Source organism: Dermacentor andersoni, chromosome 5 (assembly GCF_023375885.2).
Source record: "Dermacentor andersoni chromosome 5, qqDerAnde1_hic_scaffold, whole genome shotgun sequence".
Taxonomy (NCBI): Eukaryota; Metazoa; Arthropoda; class Arachnida; order Ixodida; family Ixodidae; genus Dermacentor; species Dermacentor andersoni.
In genome coordinates, this window is record NC_092818.1 from 90260584 (window position 1) to 90287723 (window position 27140).

A 27140-nucleotide genomic window follows, 5' to 3' on the forward strand; every position below is an offset into this window, starting at 1 on the left:
AAAGAAAACAATCATGATCTGAAACAACGAATTGGCAGCCGTGTACCACAGTGTGTTTGTTGCTAAGGATAAAAACATGTTCTATTCAATACCGAACCTATATACACAGCAGTTGCGCACAATTGCAGTAAAAAAATATCCAACCGTATCCAAGTGCGAACGAAGCCACTACAAGAAGTCTCTCTAGTCTCCACAGCCTTCACTGCTATGTATGAAACGGAGTGTAGTCATGTGGACGTTTGGTAATAATGTCCAAGTGTTTCTGTTGCTGCTAAAATTGTCAAATATGTATTCAAGCGATTATCTTTCTTGGCACAGACGCGCAGTGAAAATAGCACGATAAATTATATTGTGTCGCTCTGCGGCCGCTGGAGCATTCATTTCGCAAAAGAAATCCGGCTATTACGCAGAATACACATACTCGTTGCGGAGCTACAAAGCGCTCGCCTGCTTTCCCAGCGTGGAGCGAAATACCTTTCGCAGTGCATCACGAGTCATCACACAAGCCAGCTAAGGCTTTGTTGAACAAGATCGCATACAGTTTCTGTCAGATCCAGACTGGACACATCATGCAATAAACGCCACGCAAAGGCGATGGTTATACGCAGAATTGGCGTGATTAGAAAGTACAGCGTGTACATTAAGACCGCTCTCATTTCACGACTGGACGCTGAGAGGGAGATTAAATCACGAGACATCGGAAATAATGGAAGAATGTGCCCGCTGACACTTATGGTTTGTAGCAAAGAATTGTTCACACTGCGTGTAACACAGTCGTAATTTTCGCAACCAACCAAGTTGCACTGCTTTACATATAAAGGCTTCATAACAAATTTTTATTCTGCAGAATTTATCATCCGACTTTCTTTGGTCAATAACCGAAATGGCGCTGGTAAAAGCATTTGCATAAGTAAGTTCTAAGCATTGCTAATAAGTATTCTGTGAACGATGTTATCATGCTCCACCGAAGATACGTATATAAAACATATGCATGCAGGAACATGAGCCTAGTATAAATGAATATCATTGGCTCCTTAGATAAATGGAATATTGGCGGCAGACGCGGCCAGCATTTGCGCACGTTTACTTTGCTCTTCCGCCCGCTTTGTACTTTTTGTTCTTCACCTGCATATCTATGGGGACCTCTGTCGCTTCTTTTGACATGCCATAGCCTAACCAATTTTCTCACCTTCAATTTGTGAACTGAAATCCGTTGTTGGCGCCCGCCTTTGTTCCACAATCATGTACAACATCCGCGTTGAAGGCCTTACTCGCGCTATTAAGGTTCTTGCGGTCCACAAGGCTTCACGACTGACTCTAAGAATATCGCCCCCTATCGCTCTGTAGTGTACGCGCTTTGTTCGTGCGTGTCTCCCTTTCTTTCTATCTCCCCCTTCCACTCTGTTACTCTTTTTATCCCCCTTAACCCTTCCCCCTGCGCAGGGTAGCCAACCGGAACTACCTCTGGTTAACCTCCCTGCCTTTCTCTGCATTGTTCTTTCTCTCTCTCTCTCTCTCTACACAACTTTGCAACAATAAATTGCACGCCCTCTCAACCATGTTATGCTTGATTAAGCCTCTGCTCAGAAGGTGAATAATCTGTATTGATCGCGATATATTCAACGTATTCAACTGTTGAATTTGTGAGCGCCTGGTGGCTATCCTTGTATTCAGGTTGTAAGATATCCCATACTCTTACCTGAAGGCAATCGCCAACGGTGCTGGAATATTGACATCAAAAGGCCCTTGTTGCAATCGTGTGCGCGAGTGATTCTTACGTTCTTGTGTTTCGTGAAGCCGGTTGGTGCAAGTTATGCGATCATGCTTTTGCTAACATGAAATACAATATGCCCCACCTCTTCGTTCTCGGCATCTGGTTATCTAGTCGTGCTTTCTTTCCATACATTTAGCTGTATGCCGTCTCAAGTCTGTTTACGTGCTTTAAGAGTTCTGAATGTTTATGTGACATTTCATATACGCGGTGTCCCACGTAACTTGAGCCAAACATTAGAAATAAGCAAATGCCACGTAGCTAGGCAGAACCGAAGTAATGTTGTTGGCCATCGCTTGGAGATGCTAAGATTATTTTTTGCATTCCGCCTAAATGCATAATTAGTTTTAATTGATTATCCCATTTCTCAAATATTATAACTAGATGAAAAGTAACAATAAGAATATTGTATCGCAACATTGAAAACTATCAATACAGCTTTCTGTTTCGCGACACGTGCTACATAAAAATGTTTCTCCGAGCGTGAAAGAAGCCCGCAAATGCACGCAAAATTGCCGCGCGACTGGTCGCTCGAGGCACTTCTCTCGCACAGCGTCTGTCTCATTCTATACGCTTTAAATACAATTCATTTGATTATTTATCTAGAAAGGGATTTAATTTTCGTAAAATAGATTTATATAGGGCTGTTTGGTACAAATACATTAAAGATTGGTGCGCTGGTAGGACCTTTGTTCAGTGAAGAACTTCATATGGCAGTTCGCGCTTGTTTGCGATGCAGGTATCACAGTACGTTTCCAGATTCCCACGTTTTTATGTGAGTGTATGCAGTGCAAGAATTTGTAACTATGTTTATAGGTAGTTCCAGATGGAGTTTAGGAAGTGAACCCTGAAGACAGCTCAATCTTTTCATGTGATCATACCTACATGAAACCTTGTTAAATGCTTTGAAAGCTCCGCTCATATAAATGGTGATTTTGATGAGACTGTTCAACCTTGTAGTGCGATAGGAATTACATAGACACTCCCAACGGGTTTTTCCCGCTGCCGTCGTCGTTGTTGCCATTGCCGTGATGTTCAGTCTAAGCACGGTAACATCGTCGCCGTGCGCCATACGGGTTATGTGCGAATGAAAGGTTTAGTCTCTCGTGCGCGAGGGAGGAAGGCGGAGTGGAAGCGCGCCGTTTTCTGTCGCGGGCGAGGCACAAGAGGGAGGCGAGGGGGAGGGAGGCGTTCTACTCCGGCGGCTGCTGCTTATGGCGTGGCTGCGCGGCCAGCGTATATTGAAAGCGATCTCCGCTGTGGATAAAGCGCACGTCTATGCGGGCCTCATCTTCAAAATGATCCGCGATGTGGACAAAGCCCATGCGCCAAGTTCCGGTAGCTTCGTATGCTCTGTGCTTTCGACGTTTAGTTCGCGCTGAAGCGAGAGACAACACGAAAGTCAATTCCCTCGCTGAAGCTGCCGCGTTTCGTCACTCCACCGTTTTGACAGGGAGTTTCCACTGTCATCGAACACAATGTGTTCATGCTTACGTGTGCGTGCTGGACGCCGTAATAGATAATTCATTTAGTAAGCGAATGTTTACAACATTATACTACCATTAAAACTACTATCCTTACTTCGTATACCTGTCAACTAATTTGCTATCGCAATCGATGCTTCGCTTTTCAGGGAAAACTGCGTGTTTTTTTTTTCACATCTTTTCTTCATTTTTAATCTACCTATTCTCACAATTAACAAAAACTGCTGCTTTTAGATCACACTTAGGCTTGCGAAAAGGAATCTAAGTAAAAGTTTTCTCACTCAGGCTTTCGGACCTCGCGTGTGATTACACTTTTAGAAACCATCCCGTGGACGAGGCGAGGAAATGCAAATACTGCAGAAAACTCCACGTAACTTTCGCTGACGAATGACGGTTTAGAGAAGGATATACGTAACTGACGCCCATATCATTTACCGACGGCCATTTTACTTCTCTTTTCGTTGTAGTGACAGCTGAAAATGGAATAGAGCTGAAATTAAATCAAAGAAATATCTGCGCCTCTGTTGTGTTCTTCTAAGTAGCATCAACGACATAAACACAATACAAGTACCATCCAGAAATAAAGGGACCGGGATAGCTGTTTTCTCCTGAAAGGCACACGATGTCTACCCGCTCGAAGAGGAGAGAAAGAAAGGGAGAGTATAAGAAACCGACTAAAAAAAAGGAAAATGAAGAGGAAGGCACTCCACAACACACCCAATCCTAGAAAGAGTGTACGCCATCACTAATACAGTAAAAAAAAAAAAAAAAACCTGTATGCTACCTTTGAACAATATAAAGCTATGCTTCTTTACTTGATGTTTGGAATTTATTATATTGCGCGTTCAAATGATTTCCTACAAGATGACATTGTTTCCGCAACTGCATTCACAGGGATGGACATAACCTTGTATCTCAACCGTCCGCGCCACGAAAGGCGCCCAATGTGACAGATTTTATTTACTGTAGTGAAGATAACTTTAAAAGGTAAAATTCTAGTTCTCATTAGATTTAGCTATAACGCTTTCCTTAAGTTTGAGATGAGCACATAGGTTAGAAAGAGGTGAACATCCTTCTTTTTTTTTTTTGCTAGAGGGTGACAAACAATTCAACGCCAGTGAGCGCACCCGTGCATTCTTTAAGCGCGGATTAACATAATACTCACTTGCGGTGCGATGTCTGTTCTCGATTCCTTCGCTCTCTGGAAGCAGATAACGGAACAAAAGAGTATTGTTAGTGCACCACTCTGCATAATGTTGTGAAGAAGAAGTCAAACGTTCATAGCAGAATGTTTAATTGTTACCTTCGCGTGCGCATTAGTAGAAAAAAAACATTGCAACATCAACTATTACAGAGAATTTAGTTCGCACACACTGCGGTCGCCCACAGGCTACAGTGAAGAGCTGATTAACTTCAAGACGCCGCTTTGTAGTAGGTAGCGGCGGCAGCATTTCGATAGGGGCCAGAGTGTTCGTGCATGTGGACGTTCGCGGAACCCCAGATGGTAAGAATTATTCCTTAAGCCCTCACTATGGCCCGCCTCATAATTATATTGTGGTGTGGGCGCGTAAAATCAGAAAATATTACTTCATTTATTCCTTGCTTTTACTAATAAAAGCAGGAAATTTCAATAGGTGAGCTGACAGTGCGGATAGGTGGAAAGGCTCAGGTTCTGCTACGGTTAGCGTATTATATGTACTTGTTTGCATAGCTTTTAAGGTCTTCATTGCTTCACAGTGTATAATATGAATTCGGCGCACGTTGTAAGAGTTGCAGTGTCCTACGCAATGGTCGTATTTAGCTTTTAGCGGAATGCGCGAACGTGTGTACTGAATGTCCGCACCTCAACTGCACAGCACATTGCGTTTTCTTCTTATGAGTAAAATGAACGAAACTTTTACAAAGCACACCTGTTTCCTCCTTGAAATGTCAAGTTTCAAGCTTATTTCTTTGCTTATACATGAGGTCGTGCAAAATATGCAAAAATTGTTTGGGCCCATAGCCAAAGGCCAGTAAAGAGTCCAATTAGAGAAAAATATGTCACCAATACAGCGCAGGCACTTTTATCAGATATGATGCAAGTTTTCACTAAGCGCATGGTTTATGTGTAACTAAACGTGTACATAACAATAGAAGAACATGCAGACGCACTAAATTTGAGGTGTGTTTTATGTAAGTTTCTGTTTCTAGACAAATATACGTACGACATTAGAGATAAACTATGGTATCGTAGAAACGTCCAGTTTTTCTGGTTTACCGGATAGAATAGGGGGGGGTAATAAACAGGCGATCACACGAGCAACGTATGTGGCACAGTATGTAAATTGGTGACAACATAACAGTTTGAACATCTGAGCGATGTAAATTTGGATGCAGTGCAAGGAATCATAGCATTGAAGAACAAGAAGTGTTGAATATTGCTGGTAGGTGTCCCTGATCGTTTCAATTCTAATGGTGAACTATTCCATGTTTTTGCTCTTGTTAAATTCTGCTTGTCGCTTTCCCATAAATAATATTTACAGAAGGTACGTTGAAGTTACCTTGCATAAGGACTGACATCTGACATTTTTGAAAGGGAAATTGGCTATATTCATTTTAGGTAAATATCAAGCTTATTTCAACTATCACAATTAAATGAAAATGTACTGTCATGGTGTATCCTGGTAAGTCTGAGTGTTAGTTGAGCGCGTTATGTTGATTATGGGGGCTTTTGGAGCTGTCTGACGTTACTTGTGGTTTCAGCTCGAAATGGTCTGTTAATCTAGAAAGCATGTTAATTGTATTTAATATGTGCCTCCACTATGTTGTAATAATAAAACGCATGCATTTCTCGCAGCGTCTATGTGCAGTTATGGCTGACAGCACTTACGAGCTAATTGTACTGAGATTTTTCTGTCTGCCTTTCATTTCAGTGCAGCATGAGGGAGATTGCACTTAACTACTGCAATCGTGAATTCGTTTAGTGCTCGTAAGAAATCTGTACTTTGGTTCGCGCCAAACTGAATGTGCGGTACACATTATGAAAAATTTTGCAATTTCAGTAATGAAATTCAATTGCCGGCGTGGGCACTTTGTTTGCAAGAATTGTTTCGTGGGACAAGAACCCACTCCAGGCTTTGTGCCTATAGGTCTTTCTCCAGCCATTTTTTGTAGGAAATAAAAATAAGCTTCTTCAATGAATGACTGAATAAAGTGGGCTCTAGACTTCCGGTTCCCCGAGCTTGTATGCGAGAGTATGTATCGTTAATATTATGTCAAGTACAGTGAGTGGTTGTCACTGGTACTTCCTCGCGGTCACATTGCAAGAACGACTTTCCCGAAGCTATCGGGAAAGTATAAATTCAGACATTTTGCTACAGCGTTTCTTGTCAATACTTTCTTTTTTACGGTGCAACGTTAAATAACTGTGCTTGAAAAATACATCGGAGCCTTCGCAGCAAAAACATTCCTCACAAAGTACAAAGAACAAAGATAGCTTCCATTGAAAATTCTCAGTTCGGGCAACACTTCAGAAGTTCAATCATAATCAGTTTTCTAAACACTAGAAACTCGGGAAGCGTACAGGATGCGCAGCTTTCTTATAGCGTCATACTTGAAACAACGCATAAATCGTTGCTCCAAGTTGAGAGTGCGGACATGGGAAGGGCGGCATTTGAGAACGCATTCCTAAAGCTGCCTGCCGGAACTTGCCCCAAGGTCCGCCAAACACTCGGTACTTGTCCAGGAGGGCGATCACATTATACAGAACTCAAAGGGAGTTACTATCCACGAGAGAGTGTACTTGGAGCGGAATAATTAGATGACCGGAATTCCCGACGACGTCTGACCTTTTCGAGTGCGCTGGGTACAGGAGTTAACTTCAGGTCCTTTCAAGGAAGTCAGAAGGATTGGTTGACTGCGACACTGAACAAGGTGCGGCTTTCTGATGCAGGTCACAGGTTGACATAACTTTCCTAATCGACCTGGTCCTTGTCATTGGCACAGTCACAGTTATTATAGTTTTGCAAATGTTTAAGTTGTACTTTTCGAACCTATAAGGCGTTTACCTTGACACCAGCGGCCTAGTTTAACGAGGAACTAAATTGTTTTATGTCGTGCATTCTTCCTTGTTAGGACTCGTGCATGCTTTTTATATATTCGAGGAGCTTTTATGTGAGTGTCATGGTTCTGCGCTTAATATAGTTTGAGTGTAGTTTATACATGCTAGCTTCTTTCGTTAGGGCTGAGATGTCACGTAAAGATAAACAACACGGTTGTTTCACCGTGGTAATGTGTTTGGTGCGTGAAAAATGAATATACAAGTACAATAAAGGAAACGTGTATTTCTTGGCATACTGCTGATCTTTACTCTACTTATTGAATACAATCGACGTCATAGTAAATACAGAAGTACAGCGTAATTAAGACAAAAAAAAAAGAAGCGTCAGTTTAGCTAAGCCTCATCCGAGTTATATATTCACCAATGCTGTCACATTTAGCATCGAAGGTTTACTTCAATATAAACAATACCTTAAAGAAACAACTTCGCAATGGGCCGCAAGGTAGTATGAGGCATAGAACATTTTACTAACTTTTGCGCATTCATGTGAACGAGTCCTTGATGGGCGACTAAAAAGCTCTATAAAACGGTGCAGCTGTGAACGAGGCGCAGAAAATCATTGCCCCCTTCAGAAAACACGTAGGAAAATGTAACAAGAGCTATAGAGAGCGAGAAATGTATAAGTAGTGCACAATAAGTAGCTAGATACATATTCCCAAAAGCTTCAGCGGATGTTCCATCAATTATTAGCGCTGATGAAACCATTTGGTCGTGACTAGAAGTCACAAACGCAGAAAAAATAACTTTGTTGCAATAAGGAAGTCTGCTAAAAAACTGTTGTGCAGGTAAACAAAAACTGGAAGAGTGTGAATGGGGAAAATACTTTGCAATAGCACATAACTGGAAGGTTCCGCAGCAGTGCGTCGCTATATTTTTGGCAGCACACTATTTTACACATACAGTTTTCATTTCACGCTGCAATATTTATCCTATACTACAAGTTATATTTGTAAAAATGGTTGCTCCGGCCCATCGATATTTGCAACTACAAGTTTGTCGGCTTTTGCAGCACGCTATTTTCGGCTTTTTGTCTGTTTGGCAACTAAAGATTGAAAACTATTTATACCAGGGTCTACTCGAACGAAGGATCTACTTTGTGCCAAGTGGAACGCGAAAATAATGGAAATGGTAAGCGCACTGGAGAGAAGATAGAAAAACAAGAAGAAAACATCATGTTCAACTGAACGAAATGGTGATCAGGGTGGGAGAACCAGTCATCGTAGCACCCAAGTGTTCTAAACATTACTCTTTCAAAGCAAGTCGTTGAAGTGTGCTGCTGATTGAGTTCTGTGTGAAGAAATCGTACTATCCATCTGTACTATACCGCAAATATTTAACTGATCTGTAGTTGTTTCTTCACTGCTCGACAATCTAAACCTATGCTACTCGCAAGACTGTGACTTCTGCTGCGCGCAGGATCAAAATGTTGTGCGCAGGTAGACAATTAAACGTTTGATTTTTTGTGCTACCTAACTTTACCCGCAAAAGTTTTGGGAGCATGATTTCCCTGCGAAAACTAGATTTTATTACTCTCAAACCATACCTACTCAAATCGTAAGGTGCCGTCCGCAACTCCCGCTCAAGTGACAAACAACTCCATTTAATTTTAGACTTCACTGAAAAGTTTCGTGGAAATTTAGCTTTTTCGCAACTACGGTGCTCCTATAGCTTCCGTGATGGTATTACATATTATTTTGGCTAATATTTATTCAAGACAATAGACTAAACCCTTTGCTTTCGGTTAGTGGTAGTATTTTCGGAAAAGCGTCGTTGACTCCTAAAGATACTTCATCTCTTCATAGGTGAATATAACGCAATCTCTATGATATCAAACATTTTTCCCTGCTAGAAAGCAGCATATGTGCGCATAAGCTTTCCTCGAGCAATTATAATTGCTAAAACGTTCCCCACAAGGGCATCCGCTGGCAGCTTGCACATACTGACAGTTTATTTCAAGGTGACAAAAAAAAAGCAAGAAAATCCCCAAAACAAGTGCACGGCGCCGAAATGACACCCATCAACTGTTACATATACGTATAGATGAAAACAAGCTTTGCATGTTAAAAAAGAAATTTCGCGAACACCATCGTACAGGGGAAGTAGAAGGCGTGCCAATATCCTGCCAGGGAGTCCTCCGTTTGCCCGCTCTCTCTAGCTGCAAGAGGATGAACTCCCTTCTGCTGGTGAAAGGCCGAATACCGCCGGCTACATTGATATAGGGCTCGGCTGTGTTCACTATATGCCACGAGAACCCTCGTGCGCACAATTGCGGGCATATGGAGACTGCACAAACAGGAACTACAGCCCCCGGTGGGTAAATCTAATATCAGTGACCTCAGACTGCCAGAATCTTGGCAGCCGGGTTGCGGAAGCCAGACGCAATATCTGCGCCAGAGAACCCGACAAGACAGAACTACAGAAGGCAATCATGGTATGTTCTCCACAAAAAATATTGTACTCAGAAAATGTTCACGTGAGGGCAGAATTGACGTTTTACAGCAAGGGACTCCTTAGCTGTAACTTAGGCACTACGCGTCACAACAAGAGCCCATGTAGGTACGAATTTTCTTGCACAAAGATACGAGCGCACTGCGAGGCACGGGCGAAAACTGCGCAAGATTACAAAACGCGCTACACCAGTGAGCCTAGAATATAAGCGCTAAAGTTGCAGCAAAGTAAAAGGTTCGAGGAGAGGAGGAAGGGGAGGGATAGCTAGCTATCTGAAGTACGAAAGAACCATTGTCTAGAGTGCGTTCATGCATAACTATTTGAAGGCCAGGGCTTACAGCTCACGAGAGAGGGGAAGGCGATGCAGATAGTGCCCTTGTGCAAAGGAGCTTAATCTTATATGGGCCGCGGTAGTAGCCGATTGCGTCTTGCGCAGCAGAGCCATCCGTAATGCATGCACGCGTTGGCGTTCTTATTTTCTTTTCGAGTTCGTGATTGCATTGCGCCCAAAGCGAGATCTAAGAGACTTTTATTTCGAACTGATTTCCTTGTTCTTTCAGCCATTGTTGGGGGAGAAGCGAACACTTCGGCGGCGCCAGCGATGAATGGGCCGAAGGGCTTTTCTAAGTCTAGGCATTTCATCATACGAGTGCGCTCCGGGCAGTGCGTAAAAGGGGGCTAACATTGAGAACGGATGCTTCGGCTGCAACTTCGAATACGATGGAAAAAAAATTCCTGCCGTCGTGGAAGGTGCACGCCTGCTGAAGTTACGTCGTGGCATAGCGCAGGGATCAAAGAGGATTCCATTTTATTTCATGCAGTCAGTAAGCGGGAGATCAAAAGGAGGATACCATCGCAAAAGTATGCCAGATGAGAGCGATAGTTTTGAACTCTTGTCGAAGAAAAGGACGGCGCATTGACGTTCTGTGACGAGCCAGTGTTTTGGCTACGTTATTTAAGGACATACGCACTTGTACGTAATAAAGAAGAACGTTTCCATTGTGATTATTAGTGACGCAGTACTTGGCGTTTTAAGTCCGTTGCTTAGGCACCTGTCCACGCATCTTTACTTCAACTATGTACTGCCATTTGAATGCACCACCAGAAATGAAACTGAACGCAGGTCCATACATACATAAAATTAAAACGAGTTACTATCTATATATAAGCATTCATGTGCGTTTCTGACCGCATCACTGTCAGGCGTTCTGCCTAACATTTGTATGGTATGCTGTGTGCGTGTGTGGTCTGTCTGTCTGTGCATGCGCATGTGTGTGTTTAATTTTTGTTATTCTTTTCGATGGCAATTTTTATGGCGGCACTTACCTTCTACTTTCTGCTAATTTTCGGAGTTTTGTTCTTTTTTTCCTTCGTCACATACTACCTGTTTGCTTTCACTATTTGGTATTCGCTGTCTGTAATGTATTGCTAGTTTAAGTGTTTCGTCACTACCTGACTCAGATACTAAGTTGCCATAGAGAGCCGTGTGACCTCCTTAAAGGGCCACACGCAGTCAAGACGCCACCAATTCACTTTCGTCTAACCTTTATGGCAGCATTGTACTCCAATAAGGACCCCAGCAAACTTTAAATACTTTACAATAACAATAGAGTAATTTAACAGAGGGGTTCAAAAGCGCAATTTTATAGGGGTAACGAGATTAAACATTTAGCTACATCACGTGAAAAGAACGGCCGTTATTTTGGTAATGCTCTTCATCTCAGCATTAGTCGCCGGATAGCATTATAATTTACTGCTAATGTCGGTATGCCGTGGACTCTTTAGAGGCTAGGTGGCTTCCTTTCAAAATGCTGTAATAGCTATTAAGTAGGATTCTACTCTATAATATGTCACGAGGTGTGATCCATATAATGTTGCTTTGTGTGAATTCACACCGTCGTACTTAATGTCCCATTGGTGTCTCCTTTCCATGAGACTAAATGGGCTTCTTCCTTGACTTAGCTACAAACAGATTTGATAAAAATGAGCACAATAAATTTTGGACGTTGATTAAAACTTGATTTTGCGGATATATTGTCAATAAAACCTTCGCATAGTGCGAATTTGGAAATTAACAAATATTGCACCAATGTGAGCTAGTCGTTGTATGCCATACGTCGTTGTATGCCATACGGGACAAACCTTTAATGCATGAGATAACCTGAGGCGAATAGCAGTATGTTGCATATAAAGGGCTAGAGGAACGCGGCCAGGATGCATGCCCTCTCGTTTGGCGTTCAAGGCAAGTCGGGTAAGGCTAGGGAGGAGGGGCGTTCTTTTCCGGCCGCTGCTACGGTGCCTCGATATACTCCTCGCTCACCGCTACGTTAAGAGTGAAGGCAACCGCGGCGTCTACTGCGGTGTTGGCCACGCGAATCGTGGTCGCCGTAGTAGACGCCTTGGACGAGCGCCGTTGGGACACGGTGCCGGCGCTTGTGTGTCTTGAAAGAGGTCTGCGACGTGGTAATCATCACAGATTCGTGCAGAGCCTGTGAGCACTATCTGATGAGCCAGCTATCACCTTTAGCCTACCGCATTTTAAAGATAGCCGTGAAGGAATCGGACCCCTCACCTAAACGCATCATTTGGACTCCGGGCCACCAGGCCCTTAGAGGTAACGAGGCTGCGGACGCGGACGCCGAAGCGCTTACCCACCGGCCACCTCAACCAGACTGTTCCGGCTCAGAGATTAGACCACTGGTTCAGAGAAATTCTGGCAGACTATTGCGAACGTCATCGGCTTTTTCCGGTCCCTGCTAAGGGCTTGAGCAAGGCCGATGAACGAACCTTGAGGCACCTGCAAAGCAACACCCTGTTGTGTCCTGCAATAGTGAAACATTTTGACTCGAAAGTTGATGGGCGATGCCCTCACTGTGGGGAAGTCTCCGATAACTTTCATATGCCGTGGGCATGTCAGATAAATCCTTTCCTTCCCCCTGACCCTTCCCCCACTAGAGAGGCATAGGAGGCAGCCCTACTCAATTGCTTGGCGCTGGAGTGTCAAACGGCTCTAGTCCAACGGGCGCGGCCATGGTAGCAGCTTCGTCCAGTGGGGTTCCATACTAAGGACTCCACCTAAGTAAAGGGCCATTTTTGACCTGCAAACTCTCCCTTTATTGGATAAAATTGTTTTATCATCATCATTATCATCATCATCATCTGTGACGTGGCCAAAGTGCGCGCCCACGCGGGCCTCACTTCAAAGCAATCTGCGATGTTTGCTGAGTGCGTATAGTGCCGGTAGCTTCGTATTTGCTGTGCTTTCTACGTTTCGTACGCGTTCAAGCGAGAGACGCGCTTGGCTCGCGGCTGCTGCCGCGATTCCTAACTGCAGCGTTTTCACAGTTTCCGCTGTCATAGAGCGATGTGTGTTCATGTTTACCGGTGCGCATGTGACAGCGTGCTGGTTAATTTAGTTAAAACAGGTTGACGGGCTAGTTGGTTTGAATCCTTGATAGAATGTGAAAGCGCGACTGAAGGACGCAGAAAGAAGGAGACACACAAAGACTGCGCGGTCTCCGTCTGTCTGTTTCTTTCTACGTCCTCCATGAGTCACGCTTACCCATTACATCATTTTTAATTTAGTTAGTAAGCAAATGTTTACGTGTTTATACGACTGATAAGCTACTATCTTTACGTGGTAGAGCTATCTACTAATTTGCTATCGCAATCGGTGCTTCGCCTTCTTGGCGGAACTCCGAATTTTTTAACCATTCTCTACTATGCAAACTTTATTTTATTGCAGCCCTGTTAAAACGCATGTAAAACCACCTGCCTCTTGACCAATCTCCCGTAGTCGATAAGAGCCAGTATTTGAACATGGGAGCGAGAACAAGAGATCGTGCCAGGCTACCGGACCCGGTCGCCTCTATTAACCGCCGCCGTTCACAATAGACAGTTTTAGTTTAGCCTTTGAAACCGAACGTAAAAGCATTACGTACGTGAAGAAATAGCGTCGTCCTCACTGCACATGCTCGGAACGTTATTGGGTTTCTTCAGTTTACGCGCGCTATGATAACGTACTTTATTTGGCGAGTTTAATGTCCGTAATGCTTACGGACGCTAAGAAATAGCGTTGTCGAACATGGCGGTAGCCATGGCATCCGCTTCACCGTGAATTCTCGTGACGGCTACGATCTCACTCGCGTTGCTCGCCAGTAACTGTTGTAATGAGCTTTCGCTTTCTCTAAATTCACCTGAAAGGTTAGTTATGAACGCACAGCACGTCCATTTTCTGAGATCGTTCGGCGGTTATGGCGCCCGCACGCCTAACGATACGCGTCCACATAGCAACAGCAGGATGGTTGGTAACGAACCTTCTTGGCTTGGATATACACGTTTGGCACGACACACCAGACGGCGCCCTGTTTTAAAACGGTTTCTTTACGTTTGTGTTTCCGTAAAGTAAACTAAAAGACTTTAAAGGACACGCACCGTAGTGTCCCGCAAAGGTGCTTACGTTTAACGTACGTAAGGCGGCAATCGCTATTATAAACTGCCTAATAAGAGCAAACGGCCCGCATCTACCGGCCACCTACCAAAGATATTTCAGGGAACCCTGGCTGTCGTTCTCAGCTAGCTTGCATTTACCTTCCCTATACTTGCTGCCTATTAATGTTGCAGAATTGAATACATTTCCTTGACTTCAATCAGCTGTTTCTCTGGCGTTTAGTTTTGCCAGAAAGTACAATGTGCATACCTTCGCACGTCAGTGTAACCGCCAGTAAACTAGCACTGAAGTTACGATAACGTGTGCCTCCCTGGTTGCAGGCTTGCCATGAGCAGGTAACACATCTACGCTCACTGAGAGAAACTTCTCCAGTCTGTACCTTCATGGGCAGAGGACTGGTGGTAATGAAGCTGCCGACTCGCACGCCCAGTCTCATAATAACCAGCACATTTCGCATAAACTTGCGCTGAAGTCTTGCAAAAGGTTTCTGCCGAGCAGAGCAGCAAGCACTTAGAGCTTTTGCACTGCTTCTTCCAGTCTGCAATCATGCCGGTTAGCGGCATAAGAGTCGACATTTCGCCAGACGACTGTAGTTGTATATGGCGCGGCTGACTTACCGAACACAGCCCAAACTTCGCAGACTCCGGCGAGTTGGTTAGGCAGTAACTAAAGCAGTGGGCGGAAGTGTGGAGCCATAGCGGGCGTACCTTCTGTATTAGCGCCCGATGCGATCAAGGAGCCAACGAGCGAGCGTGGGTCGCGAAGCTGCCGCGGAGTGGTGGTTCCGCTGCTTAAGTAGTTGCTCTTCAGTGCCGCCTATAGAAAGAGCCTGACGTGCGAGGCGGGCGTGCTCTGCCAACGTCTTCGTCAGCGTTCTGCCGTCGTTAAGCGTCGTTTCCTCTGAGAAAAACAATAAAGATAGTCTACGACAGACAGGAAAACGGAAGCCGCGCATGTAGCGGAAGCCATATTTCTACGACGAAGGTAGAAACCTACGAGAAAGAAGGGAGAAAATGAGAACGCACATAACGGTCTGCAGCAGATACGTGCGTGTGCGTGTGCGTGTGCGTGTGTGTGTGTGTGTGTGTGTGCGTGTGCGTGCGTGCGTGCGTGCGTGCGTGCTTGCGCAGCCCGCCACACAGCGGCGTTTTCCGGTATGTCCGGGCGTTTGCTGGCACACAGTGATTTTGTATTGTGTCTTCCGGTTTCTCCGGTAACTTCTGCAGTGTGTTCAACGTAACTTCATTCTGGAGTAGTCGTTTACGCGCGCCCTTTAGCGTTTCCTGCTATTTCTGTTTTACGTGCATTAGCTTTCAGTGCTCTTCCTATCACATCTGCTTCGAGATACACGTGGGAAGAGGTGGAGGTTGTTGGGCTGTGTTCAATTCCGTTATTTGCTTATCGCTTCCGATAAGGTAAGGACAATTATGTAGCAAGCGTCCTACATGCGATGATAAGGCTTCGCCAAGTGCGTTCGTCTATAACATGCACTATAGGCCTTTCTGAGCATTGCAACTGGCGTCATATATCACACAAATCACACCTGCGCAGTTGCTCAAACATGCACTATACGTGCACTAACGCCCCGTTCGGTCCACACGCTTTGATACTGACCTATGGTTCTACTTACGAAAGGATTGCAGATGAAACGTAAAGCAATAACGCTCGTTATGCCCAAACCTTCGGTGCACGGCGAATAGCACTATAGGTGTTTGAAATTAACCCGGATTCTTCTACTACCGCGTTCCTCGTAACCCGCCAATCGTCTTAAGGTTCTTAAACTCATAAAAGGACTTTTTTATTCAATAATATAGAGCAGCCGATAGTCGTTAACTCTACCCAAAGTTCTTTCATGATCGTAATCATCATTCCCGTATCGTTTTCATCTTTTGTACAGGATGAGGCCAGAAAAAAACATTTCGACTGGTATTGTTAATAAATGTGAGCGATATCCAACTGTTTCCTGCCGGTGCCTTCAAATTTGTTTCATGACACCCTGCATTTGTTGCTGCCCATTTGTTACTTTTTTATTGTTCTAAAAGACCGCTGTTTATTAGCTCAATTCATATTTCAAATTTGAGCTTAAATTCGTGTTCCTGGTATCATCAGTACAACGCCCTCTAGGCGCTCATCGGGTGTGTCCTAATTCTGGCCAGCATCGGAGACAGTCTACGTAGACAGCTAAGGTTACAGCCGAGACAGCTTCGAGCCTAAGTAATGGAATGCGGCTTGGACCACCTGGAAGACGCCTCTGCGACGTGATCCCACCTGATGGTCGCGAAAGAAAAACCGTAAATTATATTTCTATTTGAAATCTTTGCGCCGGCGAACATATGAAAAACATGACTATGTTACATTAAACGCTTAGAAAAGCGCGACTACGTTCTAGTGTTCTCGGGAGACCTTCACGTCGAGTTGCCAGGCCTGCTGCTGAACCGCCGTATAGTTTTGTGAGGTAATTAACCTTCATCGCTTTGACTTCAATGCCGTCTTCTTTGATGTCTTAGCCATAATGACAACGAGGCTTATGGTGACCGCTGTCCGATTAGACGCTGTTTTGCTGTCTACAGCGAGTACTGAAATGCTGCCTATATTGATTGAACAGAGTCAATGTTAGCTTTTTTTTTCTTCATTTTTTTAACGCAGAGCAGCTTCTAACCCTAAGACAAAAGAAGCGGTGCTGTTTAGGCGATGGGAATACGCCCTGCTGTGTGGCTCTCAGAACTTTGGCACTTTTTTTGGCAAAGCATATCTCAAGCGGATCACGTTGAGAGCAGGTGTGGCCGCCTTTTCTCGTGTGCGTATTCGCCCATGGCGAAGAAAATGAGGAACGTTAGCAGAATATATACAGCTGAGCTTCCAGAATTTCGCGCATTAGTGTGCAGTCACAAAAGCGGCCATTCGCCTCTTTTTGTCTCCCTGCCTGACATAGTTTCCCAGGAGATTTCTCACACGTCAGCTAGGAACGCGTAGCATTCTCCCCATCCGTAATCCGTGCCGCTCTCATAATGGAAAGGCTAATGAAAGCAAGCACAACTATAAGCAGGAGAGATGACTGCGACATTGATACAAGAGATCTGTCGATGTCGGCAACGCTCCTCTTTAATCATCACTCGCTTCACACGGCGAATATGTCTGCATTAGCGTCAAGGAATTATCCCGTGAAAGAGAAGTAATTAGTTTCGCCCTGCCATTGGAGCCGGTGGGAAAAGGGGTTTGTGACGGTGTTCCCATCCCAGCATGATCCGTACTCGGCACATGTCAGAGCAGCCCGCATCCTAATAATTTCTAGAGAGCTCGTGAATATTCATTGTATCGCTCGGGTCGTTTTCTCTCACTGCTCTTAATGCAAACTCTTTTCCCCCCTTAGGATGTGCGAAGTCAGTGCACGTAAATTTTGCGCCACCGGCTACAAGCGAACAGCATGCACAAGGTTGTCATGTCACGCATAATGCATGATACACGCTGGCTTCGACCTGAACTTTAGAATCCGAACCACCTTACTGAATTGAAGATCTTAATATTGCGGGCGCTTTTCACGTTGACTGTTACTTAATGACGCACTGTCGAAATAAATGTTATAATAGCACAGAGATTAATCAGATACAAATGACTTCGCATTTGAAATGAAAAAAAAAAAAGACGCATTCAGTCATATCCATGGAAATTCCTATGTAGGACCGTTTACTTGACATGTCATTATACGGTTGTGAAAAACGGCATTTGGTACACTCGCGCATTCATTCAGTGGCAATTTGCAGCGCACCTTTCATTATATATGTATTTTGACACACAGAAAAGGCTTCGCCTGTTCTGTTGACGAACTCGTCGGTGATAAGTAGCGATCGGCGCTAATCCGCCCACTGATGTCTCAGCCAACTATATATATATATATATATATATATATATATATATATATATACGTTGTTTGACTGCTCCGAAGGCCGCAATCGAACAAGGGATATCAAGCACAGAAGCCCGACATTCCAACCATTGGGGCACAAGCGCTTGCCTCAGCAGGCCTGGAATAGAAAACCGCTTAGAATTTCCCTCGTGTGAAAGTTTCGTAGCTGCCAGGCCGCTGTTCATTCTACCCAGCACGTATGCCATCCAATGCTTTCCGCATTTTTTTTTCTTTTAAATAAACGTTTTAATATATATATATGCCATCCAAGTTGGCATACGGGTTGCATCGCGCCTAGATGTGGCAACCGCATTTTGTTAAACACCGTTCAAGAAGCCGTTGTTTTTGTTGTATTTGCCCATCCAACTCATGGCTAATAACAAGTATGGGGGAATCCGCCGAGAAAATGTCGAAATATTGCAAGATATGCAAACTTTAAGGGCTGTTATAGACTAAGTTCTGTTGCAAGGTGAAACTACACGTTCAATGGAACCAAGAATAGTAGGAAGAATGAACAATCATTATCGGAAAAGCACAAATAAAAAGAGTAAATATGGAAATTTAAGTAGGCAATTGGTTGTATTCCCCAAAGACATTCAAGGACTGTGGAGCAAACATTACTGGGGATGAATACCAGAAAAGCGGTTAAGCCCCCTCGCCCTTCAAAAAAAAAAAAATAAATAAATAAATAAGAAATAAGAAAGAGTTCAAGCGCAACACACCTTGCCATCACCGTTTCGCCTTTCGGTTGAAACTGTACTACATTTCTTTAAAGCTTGAATTCCCGTGAAGGGGTAATGTTTGCAAGAGCAGCGTCAATTTTTTTTTTACGCGCGCTATTCGTAGTTTTTTTTTTATTGCGATAGTAATGATACGGACGCTCGAGGCGTATTCGCGCCGTCAGCGCCGCCACCGCTGTAGTTGTCATGCTGCCCTTTTATCGGCAAATGCAGGGCTCCCGCAAAATAATGAAGAGAACTGTACGCGCTGTCCACGCCACTGTCAGCAGAATATATATATATATATATATATATATATATATATATATATATATATATATATATATATATATATATATATATATATATATATATATTATGTTTCCCTTACGGGTTTACAGGCAACGAACCCCGATCGCGCTTATATTAAGCCGCCTCAGAAGTAAAGTGCTTTATGCGATGTTCAGGTGAGGGCTAAATCCTCAGTAATACCTCGTTAACAAACGAGCACCGAAGTTTTCAAAGTTCTGCTCTTTTTCGTCATCGTTCCGTTCGTAGCGAAACGGGAGAATTAAAGGCTCCCGTGTTTCCCTCTTTTAGATTGCGCACACTCTCCCCGCACAGTCTTTGCGCCTTCTGCTTTATTTATGTGGCGCCTGATCGTATGCACAAGGAGGGTTTTAAAGTCTGTACAAGAACTCGCACGTCACTGCGGACTAGTGCACAAAAGCTGAAGCCAGCCATCGCGGCTCATCGTTCATTATCTTTCGCAATTTGTCGAGCGTTTATCGAGGGAGTTACGCCCCCCAAGTTAGCTTTTTTTTTTTTTTTTCCGAATTCTAATGTACTCGTCTCGGCTCACTTGATCATATGCAGAAGGCTTTTCCATGTAATATCCGCACAGAGTGCTCTTCAGCTGTGCAGCCATTTCTGTTCTTATTATGCTTCGCTAAAATGTATTGCGTTGAAAATTTCGCGTAAAGTAGAAAGAATAGCTATCCTAGTAGTGGGCAGTTTGCTGAGATGTTTATTAGTAACCATAGCAAGAACTCTACTAGAGATCGTTTTCTTTTGCCTGATAGTGAATTTTATTTCACTCTTCTTAAAATCTTTATAAGCTAATGAAATATTCGTTCATTGCCGGCCGTATGCTAAAGTTCATTTAGAAAACATTGGTGGTGTTTCTTCTCAGCACATGTTTATACATAGGTGTCTCTAGTTATGGTTTCGTAAATCACTGTTACTGGACAGATTTAAAGCAACGTTACCCTAGTATAATTAAAGCTTAGTGCACGAGGTACTCTAACCAGAGCTTTCAATGATAATATATTTTTGCAGGCTTCGTTACCACAGGGAAAGTTACCAACCAATTTGAGTTAAACTCCCCCAATACATTTCTCTATTCAAGCAGTGTGTTCCTTCTCCATTCGAACGGTTTCAGTCGATGATGCCCACTTTGCGAATTATAACGTAACAGCGCTGTATGCACCGCTTACAAGATAGGTTGTTTAATATGTCATCACCATCGCGGTGGTGTGGCCGCCTAAATAAATACAGCGAACTATAAAACTGCACTTTATATGGGTGCAATATGCACTCTAAATATAATCAGACGGGGGATTTCGGTTAATTGCGTCTGATACTTATAAGCTAATGTGATTTTCTTTCACGCGAAACCAATTCACACTATACGTAGCACTCTTGTGTACTCCTGCTTGTGTGAGAAAAGAACACAAATTGTTTGAAGCTTTTCGATGATGGAACTATTCTGTGGTCTGTCAATTCTACCGTTGTTCATTGCTTAGCTGGCGGAATGGCCAGTATTTATTATTCCGCTTACATATAACACCTCACATTATCACTATTTGGCGAATTCGTCGAGCGTAAGCCCACTGGGCGAAGGACGGTGCACGAAAGGCACAATTGCTTTCTCACGCGACACAGTAGCTCGAAACTACAAACGAAACCCAGTGATCTATGGATTTCGATTGTTCTTTCGTGTTGCCAGTCACGTAGGTAACAATTTTCGCTTTCACAATTTTTAAGTGTATTTCATCGGCACGCGTGCTTTCCTTCACTGTGCGCTGCAAAAAAAAAAAAAAAAAAGAAGAGAGAGAAAGAAAAGGTAGCCTACTGATTTTCTGTGAACGCTGGCGGCACCTGGATAGCTTACGTCGGGAAAGACGAGCCGTTCATGGGCTTCCAGACGTTCTGAGACTGTATTATGGTAGTTCATGCTTTGGTTGGACTCGGCACTGTAGCCGCATGACGATTAAAATCTACAAAGGAAAGCAGGGTGTGATCAAAAGTTTGCGAAAGTCATTGGCAGATAATGTTTCCCACTGGTACAAACTTAAAAGAGCGCCGGCAAGGCTACATTTTATAAACTATGCAGAGATGCACTTTGGATTGTAGTGAAGGAAGTAACTGAGAAATAGTTATGCATATGCCGCTGTAGTCCTGGTTGGCGGGCGTAATCCCTTTGAGAGAGGAACTCATGCAACCAAAGGACACAGTTGGTAAAAGGGTGTAATGCTGCATCAGCATAGGTGGCTCAGTGACTAAGGCATTTCGCCGCAGAGCAGGACGTCCCGGGTTTGATTCCTGGCCTAAGCGGACTCAGTTCGATGGTGGTGAAGTCCGAGAACGTTCACGCACTCAATTAAATGGAAGAGTTTAGGAACACGTTAGAGAAGTGCATAGGCAGTCAATATTAATGAGAAGCCCTTGAGTATATAGGAGAGCCTCTTATTACTGATGGTGCATATACGAAACGTTAAGCCCACAACTGAAAACTTATAAAGCGGCAGACACATGCTGTACCCATGATGTCGCCCTCTCGAATATGGCGTGAAAAAGTTGTGGAACTAGGCATCCCACATCGAGTGAAAATGTCAGTGCCGAAGAAATAGATAACAAAGAGGCAGCTCCTGGACGAAGCAAAAAAAGAAAAAAGAGAAAACTGCGCAAATGTACATGCAGTAGGCGCCTTACCTCTAAAATTATACCAGTCGCATGATCTTAAATTCATTGCCGTCATTTAGATAGCTGCGAATGAAGCAGGCAGTCAATGGACCATCCAGGGGTAGAATCAAAATTAAGATTCAACGTCATGCGCGATGCGTTTCCAAGGAATCCGCCAAGTGCAGGAAGTGCTGTAATGCACATTCTGCACTGGGATTCTGAAATATCTTTCCCTTGCGTCTGGCAGGTAACCCAAAGTTCTTCCGGTATACGCATCCATCGAGCGTTACCTAAGATACGCGCTGAAGCCCTAGCTTATGGAACTCGTCTGGGAAGGAGATGTCTGCGCACATTTTGTGACGCCGTTGTGGCGTTAAGGCAAACAAAAATTTCCACTGCGTGCTCTTTATTGTGTGCTCCATTACTCTACAGCACAAAGAGGGACCGCGAAATGCCTTCTATCGTGCTTACCTAACGCACCTGGCGCTCGCAAACGCAAATGAAGTTGTTAATTTCACCATCCTAATTCGTTGCCTTCCCCCGATACACTGCGCGAAGCATCGCCATAATAACGAAACTAAGCTGTTCACATATATTCCTGCGTATTTTACGCCAGTGTTATAACATACCCTTCGGGGTGCATACCTCTGCCAACTAAAACTGCAGTCTCACCATATTTCTTGCATCTTCAGAATCAAGGAGAATGTGCACCTCAATGAATTAGGAATTAAACAAGTTTAGTTATTTAGTGAGTTTCGTCAAATTTATGGCGTGTGAATCGACTCCATGGGAGAGCTCTTTTCAGGAATGTCAGATATGATGACGTCAGCTACTTCGCGTCTAGCTTACTATGAAAGCACCTTTTCAGCAACATGCAATATCAGGTTGATCTAAAACATTCTGAAATACAATGAAAATATTGAACCCGCTATACGTGACGACATACTGATTGAAGGAGCGAACACCTGGTTTTCTACCGTCTAACTTGGTTTACTAAAACAAACAAAAAATCTGCAGATCCCACGTGCTGTGGAAACTGTCTTAAGCGAAGCTTTCATTGCTGTTTGTGAAGAACGCTGTTGCTCCTTAGGAACCATTTGCAAGTAGAGACGACACAACAAAGATGACCATTTCTACAGGAACCACCTCCTTCCACATATACATGTTAGGCTCGACGACGCACATGAAATGATCGACGCCGAAGGAATCACGATGATGAACAACCGCGACGGCATGAAGATGATGGTATGGTGGCAACGCAATGACCACGAAAGCATGACGACAACGACATGACGACATTGGAATCAATACAGCAAAATGACCACAATGGAGCGACCACAGTGACATGATGACCACTGCATGATGATCACAGTAGGACGACGCTGGAGTATAGCGACAATGGTATATGACGAGGATGCTGCGACGACGATGGTGCACCAACAAAGGGAGGACGATGCTGGTAAGACGACGGTACTGGTAAGATCGGCCGTAACTTGCACTATATCCCGTGTTTATCTACACTATGCTTGACGGCAACAACCCGGGCTGCCGTAATTCGCAGTATATATATACCGCGTTTAACTGCACTATGCCCAGTACCAGCAACTCGGGTCACCTCATTTCGTAGTATATTCGGTGTTTGTTTGCATTGTGTCTGACACCAGCCAATAATCCCATACCGGCCGCCACCGACTCTGCCATCGCCGCCACCCACAGCAGCAGCAGCAGCAGCAGCAGAAGGAGGAAGGAAATTGAAGAGAGAGGCTAAGACGGTTTCGCTTGTCTAATAACACATAAAAATGGAGACCTTTCATGCGCCATTTTGCTTATGTTTCACATATTTAAAAATGTTCACCGAGGTGGATTCAAAGAATAGAAGGCAACAGTTGCCTTCAAATTCGTTTGTTTTATAATAAGACGTCACATATGGGATCATACCCATGTCATCAACCACAACTAACCATCTGTGGCGGCACCAGGCTGCACTGCCACATGACTAAGATTTCCCCTATTTCGGTATGGCAGAAATGTTGTCGCGCATAATACGGTATAAGGGATCGGCGAAGGGCGTGCTACCGAACTACCGAGGTTTGGATGAATAAAAAATAAACCATGCGCCGATATGATCAATTCCTCATGTTCGATTTTATGCCACTCTACCACTTTTCCCGGTTAGCTAATCCGGTTGATAATGCGAGTGGAGCGCTGATTTTACCATCTGACAAGTAGTTTATACGTAACTATGCCTTTCCGTAGGTACATGCGGTTATATGTTAGTGAGTGAGGACTCGGACACTACCTTGAAACCGTGCCATGTATACAATGTTTCGTTTTGAGCTTATGTTATCGTCCTGGTAGAATAGTGTCGTTGTTTTCATTCAGTGCTCGTATCGTCTCTTGTTGAAATAAACTGCTTCTAAACACCACTGGCGAGATCCGACAAGGAATAGCATTGGAATGGAACCGTTACAATATCCCAGTCTGTTCTATTTTGGTTTCGTGGGAGGCACGCATCGCTTATGTTTGCCTTCTTTACCCACGCTCACATCCCTCAAACATTGCTTAATTTAATGTCAATTTCTTTTATTTCTAAAGCGCATTTGAATCGTCAAATATACCGAAAGATGTGAACACAATGCTACAGTGAAACAGTACCATGTGAAACGATATCTACAGAGCCACAGGTACCGGAATTCTTGACAATAAAAGTGGAATATATCAACTAAGAACGGCCCCGTACCACGAGGCATAACTAAGCCATTCGTTGCGAGTATGTGACAACATCTCACGTCGCCAAGAGCTGAATATGGGAGCATCAACGCTGAATATCTGTGCAAGCTGAGGTTTGCAGATGGCATGTTCTTCCCAGCAGCGGTGTAGGAGACTTACAATAGCAGAGCGAACAACTTGATTGGCACGGTCTAATGTTAGGTTTGAGGAATATTATGCACAAATGCTTAGCAAGGAAACCGAAACTAATGAATGGATGCCACTGAAGCTGTGCAAGTGTAAACTTCTACAGGTTAAATAGCCCAAACCGTACCCGCCGTGGTTGCTCAGTCGCTATGGTGTTAGGCTGCTGAGCACGAGGTCGCGGGATCGAATCCCGGCCACGGCGGCCGCATTTCGATGGGGGCGAAATGCGAAAACACCCGTGTACTTAGATTTAGGTGCACGTTAAAGAACCCCTGGAGGTCGAAATTTCCGGAGTCCCCCACTACGGCGTGCCTCATATTCAGAAAGTGGTTTTGGCACGTAAAACCCCACAAAAAAAAGCCCGAACCGCACGTTATCATGAGAACAAAATTTTCGGCGGAGTGAATATCTATTGCCGGGCATATGCAGGTATCGTGGAATTGTTTCGTTTATTTACTTTCTATTACCTTAAGAAACCCATAGGGGCAATATACAAGGGGTGGGTGTACATGCAGGGTGTTTCACTTACGTCTATGAAAACATTAAAAATAAACAAAAGCTAGGTAGCTGGACAGAACCAAGATAATGTTGTTTGCCGTCGCTTGAAGATGCTCACATTCTTCTATGCATTCCGCCTAATTAGATATTTATTCCTAAGTAATTATTGAACTTCTCAATTATTTTAATCAGATAAAAAGTGCCAATGAGAAATTTGTAGATTAACAAGAGAAGCTCCCGATACAGATTTGTGTTGCTGAGTACATGCTACACAAAAGTATTTTTCCGAGGGTGAAGAAGCCCGACAATGCACGCAAACTGCCTCGAGCGGCCAGTCGCGCGGAGATTTTGCGCATATTCTTGGGCTTCCATCAAGTACATACATAGATAGCACTAATAATTAATGCGAAAGCATATCCCGTACATTCTCATTCTGAAAGGTGACCTGTTATTTTTTGCATGACTATAGGTGCACAGGTTATGGCGGCAATTTGGTGGGGCAGGTTGTTCCAGTCTCTTGCATCCCGAAAAACAAAATGAGCCTGAAAAAGTTGTAGTATGAGTGTGAGGGCGGCCAACTTGGTACGCATGCCGAGTGGGTTAGGATATGCGGGCAGCATGAATAATGTACAATGGCTGATTAAGCGCAGTGTGATAAAGATATGAAAAAAAATCACCGCCAAAGCACTCCGTAGAAATGGTGAACCAGCGAAGCATAAATGTGCGGGCCCGGTGTTTATCACTAAGTTAATACCGACGGTTCATTAAACTACGGCTTGTTAGGCTGCCGGATCCTTGGTACGCAGTTGCTGCTTGCGCTTGGCTGCAAGAGCCTGCAATTGTGGCCGGGATGCAGCATCAGCATGGCGTAGACGAGCTCGTTCTCGGTTCTGCTTGGGGCGTTGCTGATCGAAAGCTACCTGCTCCTCGGGAGGGCGTATGACGCAGGGCCTACCCATTTCGTAACCGGAGAGAAACTGGTGTTCCCCGCGCTAGGCTGCGACGGAGAGCAATGACGTCACTACTGGTGCAGCTAGTCGCGAGCCTTTTTATTTCGCGCATGCGCATGGGGTTGCGCCGGAGGAGCTTTCGGCGTGCAGGTGACAGGCAGACGCTGGTTAACCATATGTAGGAAGTGCTTGGGCGGTGATTGTTTTCAATGGCGGCACTCTGGTATCATAAGAATACAATGAATATATGAACCGTATGGCGCTGTTTTGCACTGATTCGAGCGCGTTGATTAGATACGCTTTGGTGAGGGCTGCATACGGCACATAGGTATTCAAGTTTAGGTATGATTGTGGTTTGATAGGCTTGAAATTTCACTTGCTTTAGGCTTCGTTGTAAAAAATTAAGATATTTATTAGAAGGTGAGATGACGCTAGAGATATGTGCGCGCCAATATAAGAGATTAGTATGGGTAACGCCAAAGTGTTTGTAAGACTGCGCAGTTTCTGCGTGTACGTTATTTATTGTGTATGGGTAAGCTAGTAGGTTACGTCAACGGGAGAGTAACACTACATTGCATCTGTTTTGATCAGGCTTCACTCGCCAGTAATCGTACCATTGTAGCAAAGCAGGCAGTAAATTCCTCAAGACAGATTTGATCAGACAGGTTAGCAATTCTTTAGTCAAAACGCAGTCATCCGCAAGCATGCGAATATTTGCAGGATACATGCAGTGGTAGATCGTTAATATATATTGAGAAGAGGAGAGGCCTCATAACATATCATTGTGGAACGCCAGAGGTACCGATACGGAATCAGATGTGCTGTTCTTAATAAAGACAAACTGAGAGGTTACTTAGGGATGCTTCAATCTATAGCGAAATATTAGGGGGCACTTTCGCCAAATATAGTTTTTGTAATTATTACTGACAATTTACGG

At 44.1% G+C, this 27140-nt stretch overlaps 1 protein-coding gene across 1 annotated transcript in view; it reads right to left on the reverse strand.

Annotated features, from left to right (window-relative positions):
* LOC126530855 (uncharacterized) overlaps positions 1-27140 on the reverse strand; it is a 53305-nt gene that overhangs the window by 15237 nt on the left and 10928 nt on the right. The window contains exon 2 of the mRNA XM_050178159.3: positions 4421-4456. Coding sequence (XP_050034116.2) covers positions 4421-4456 — 36 coding nt within the window. The remainder of the gene's footprint in view (positions 1-4420; positions 4457-27140) is intronic.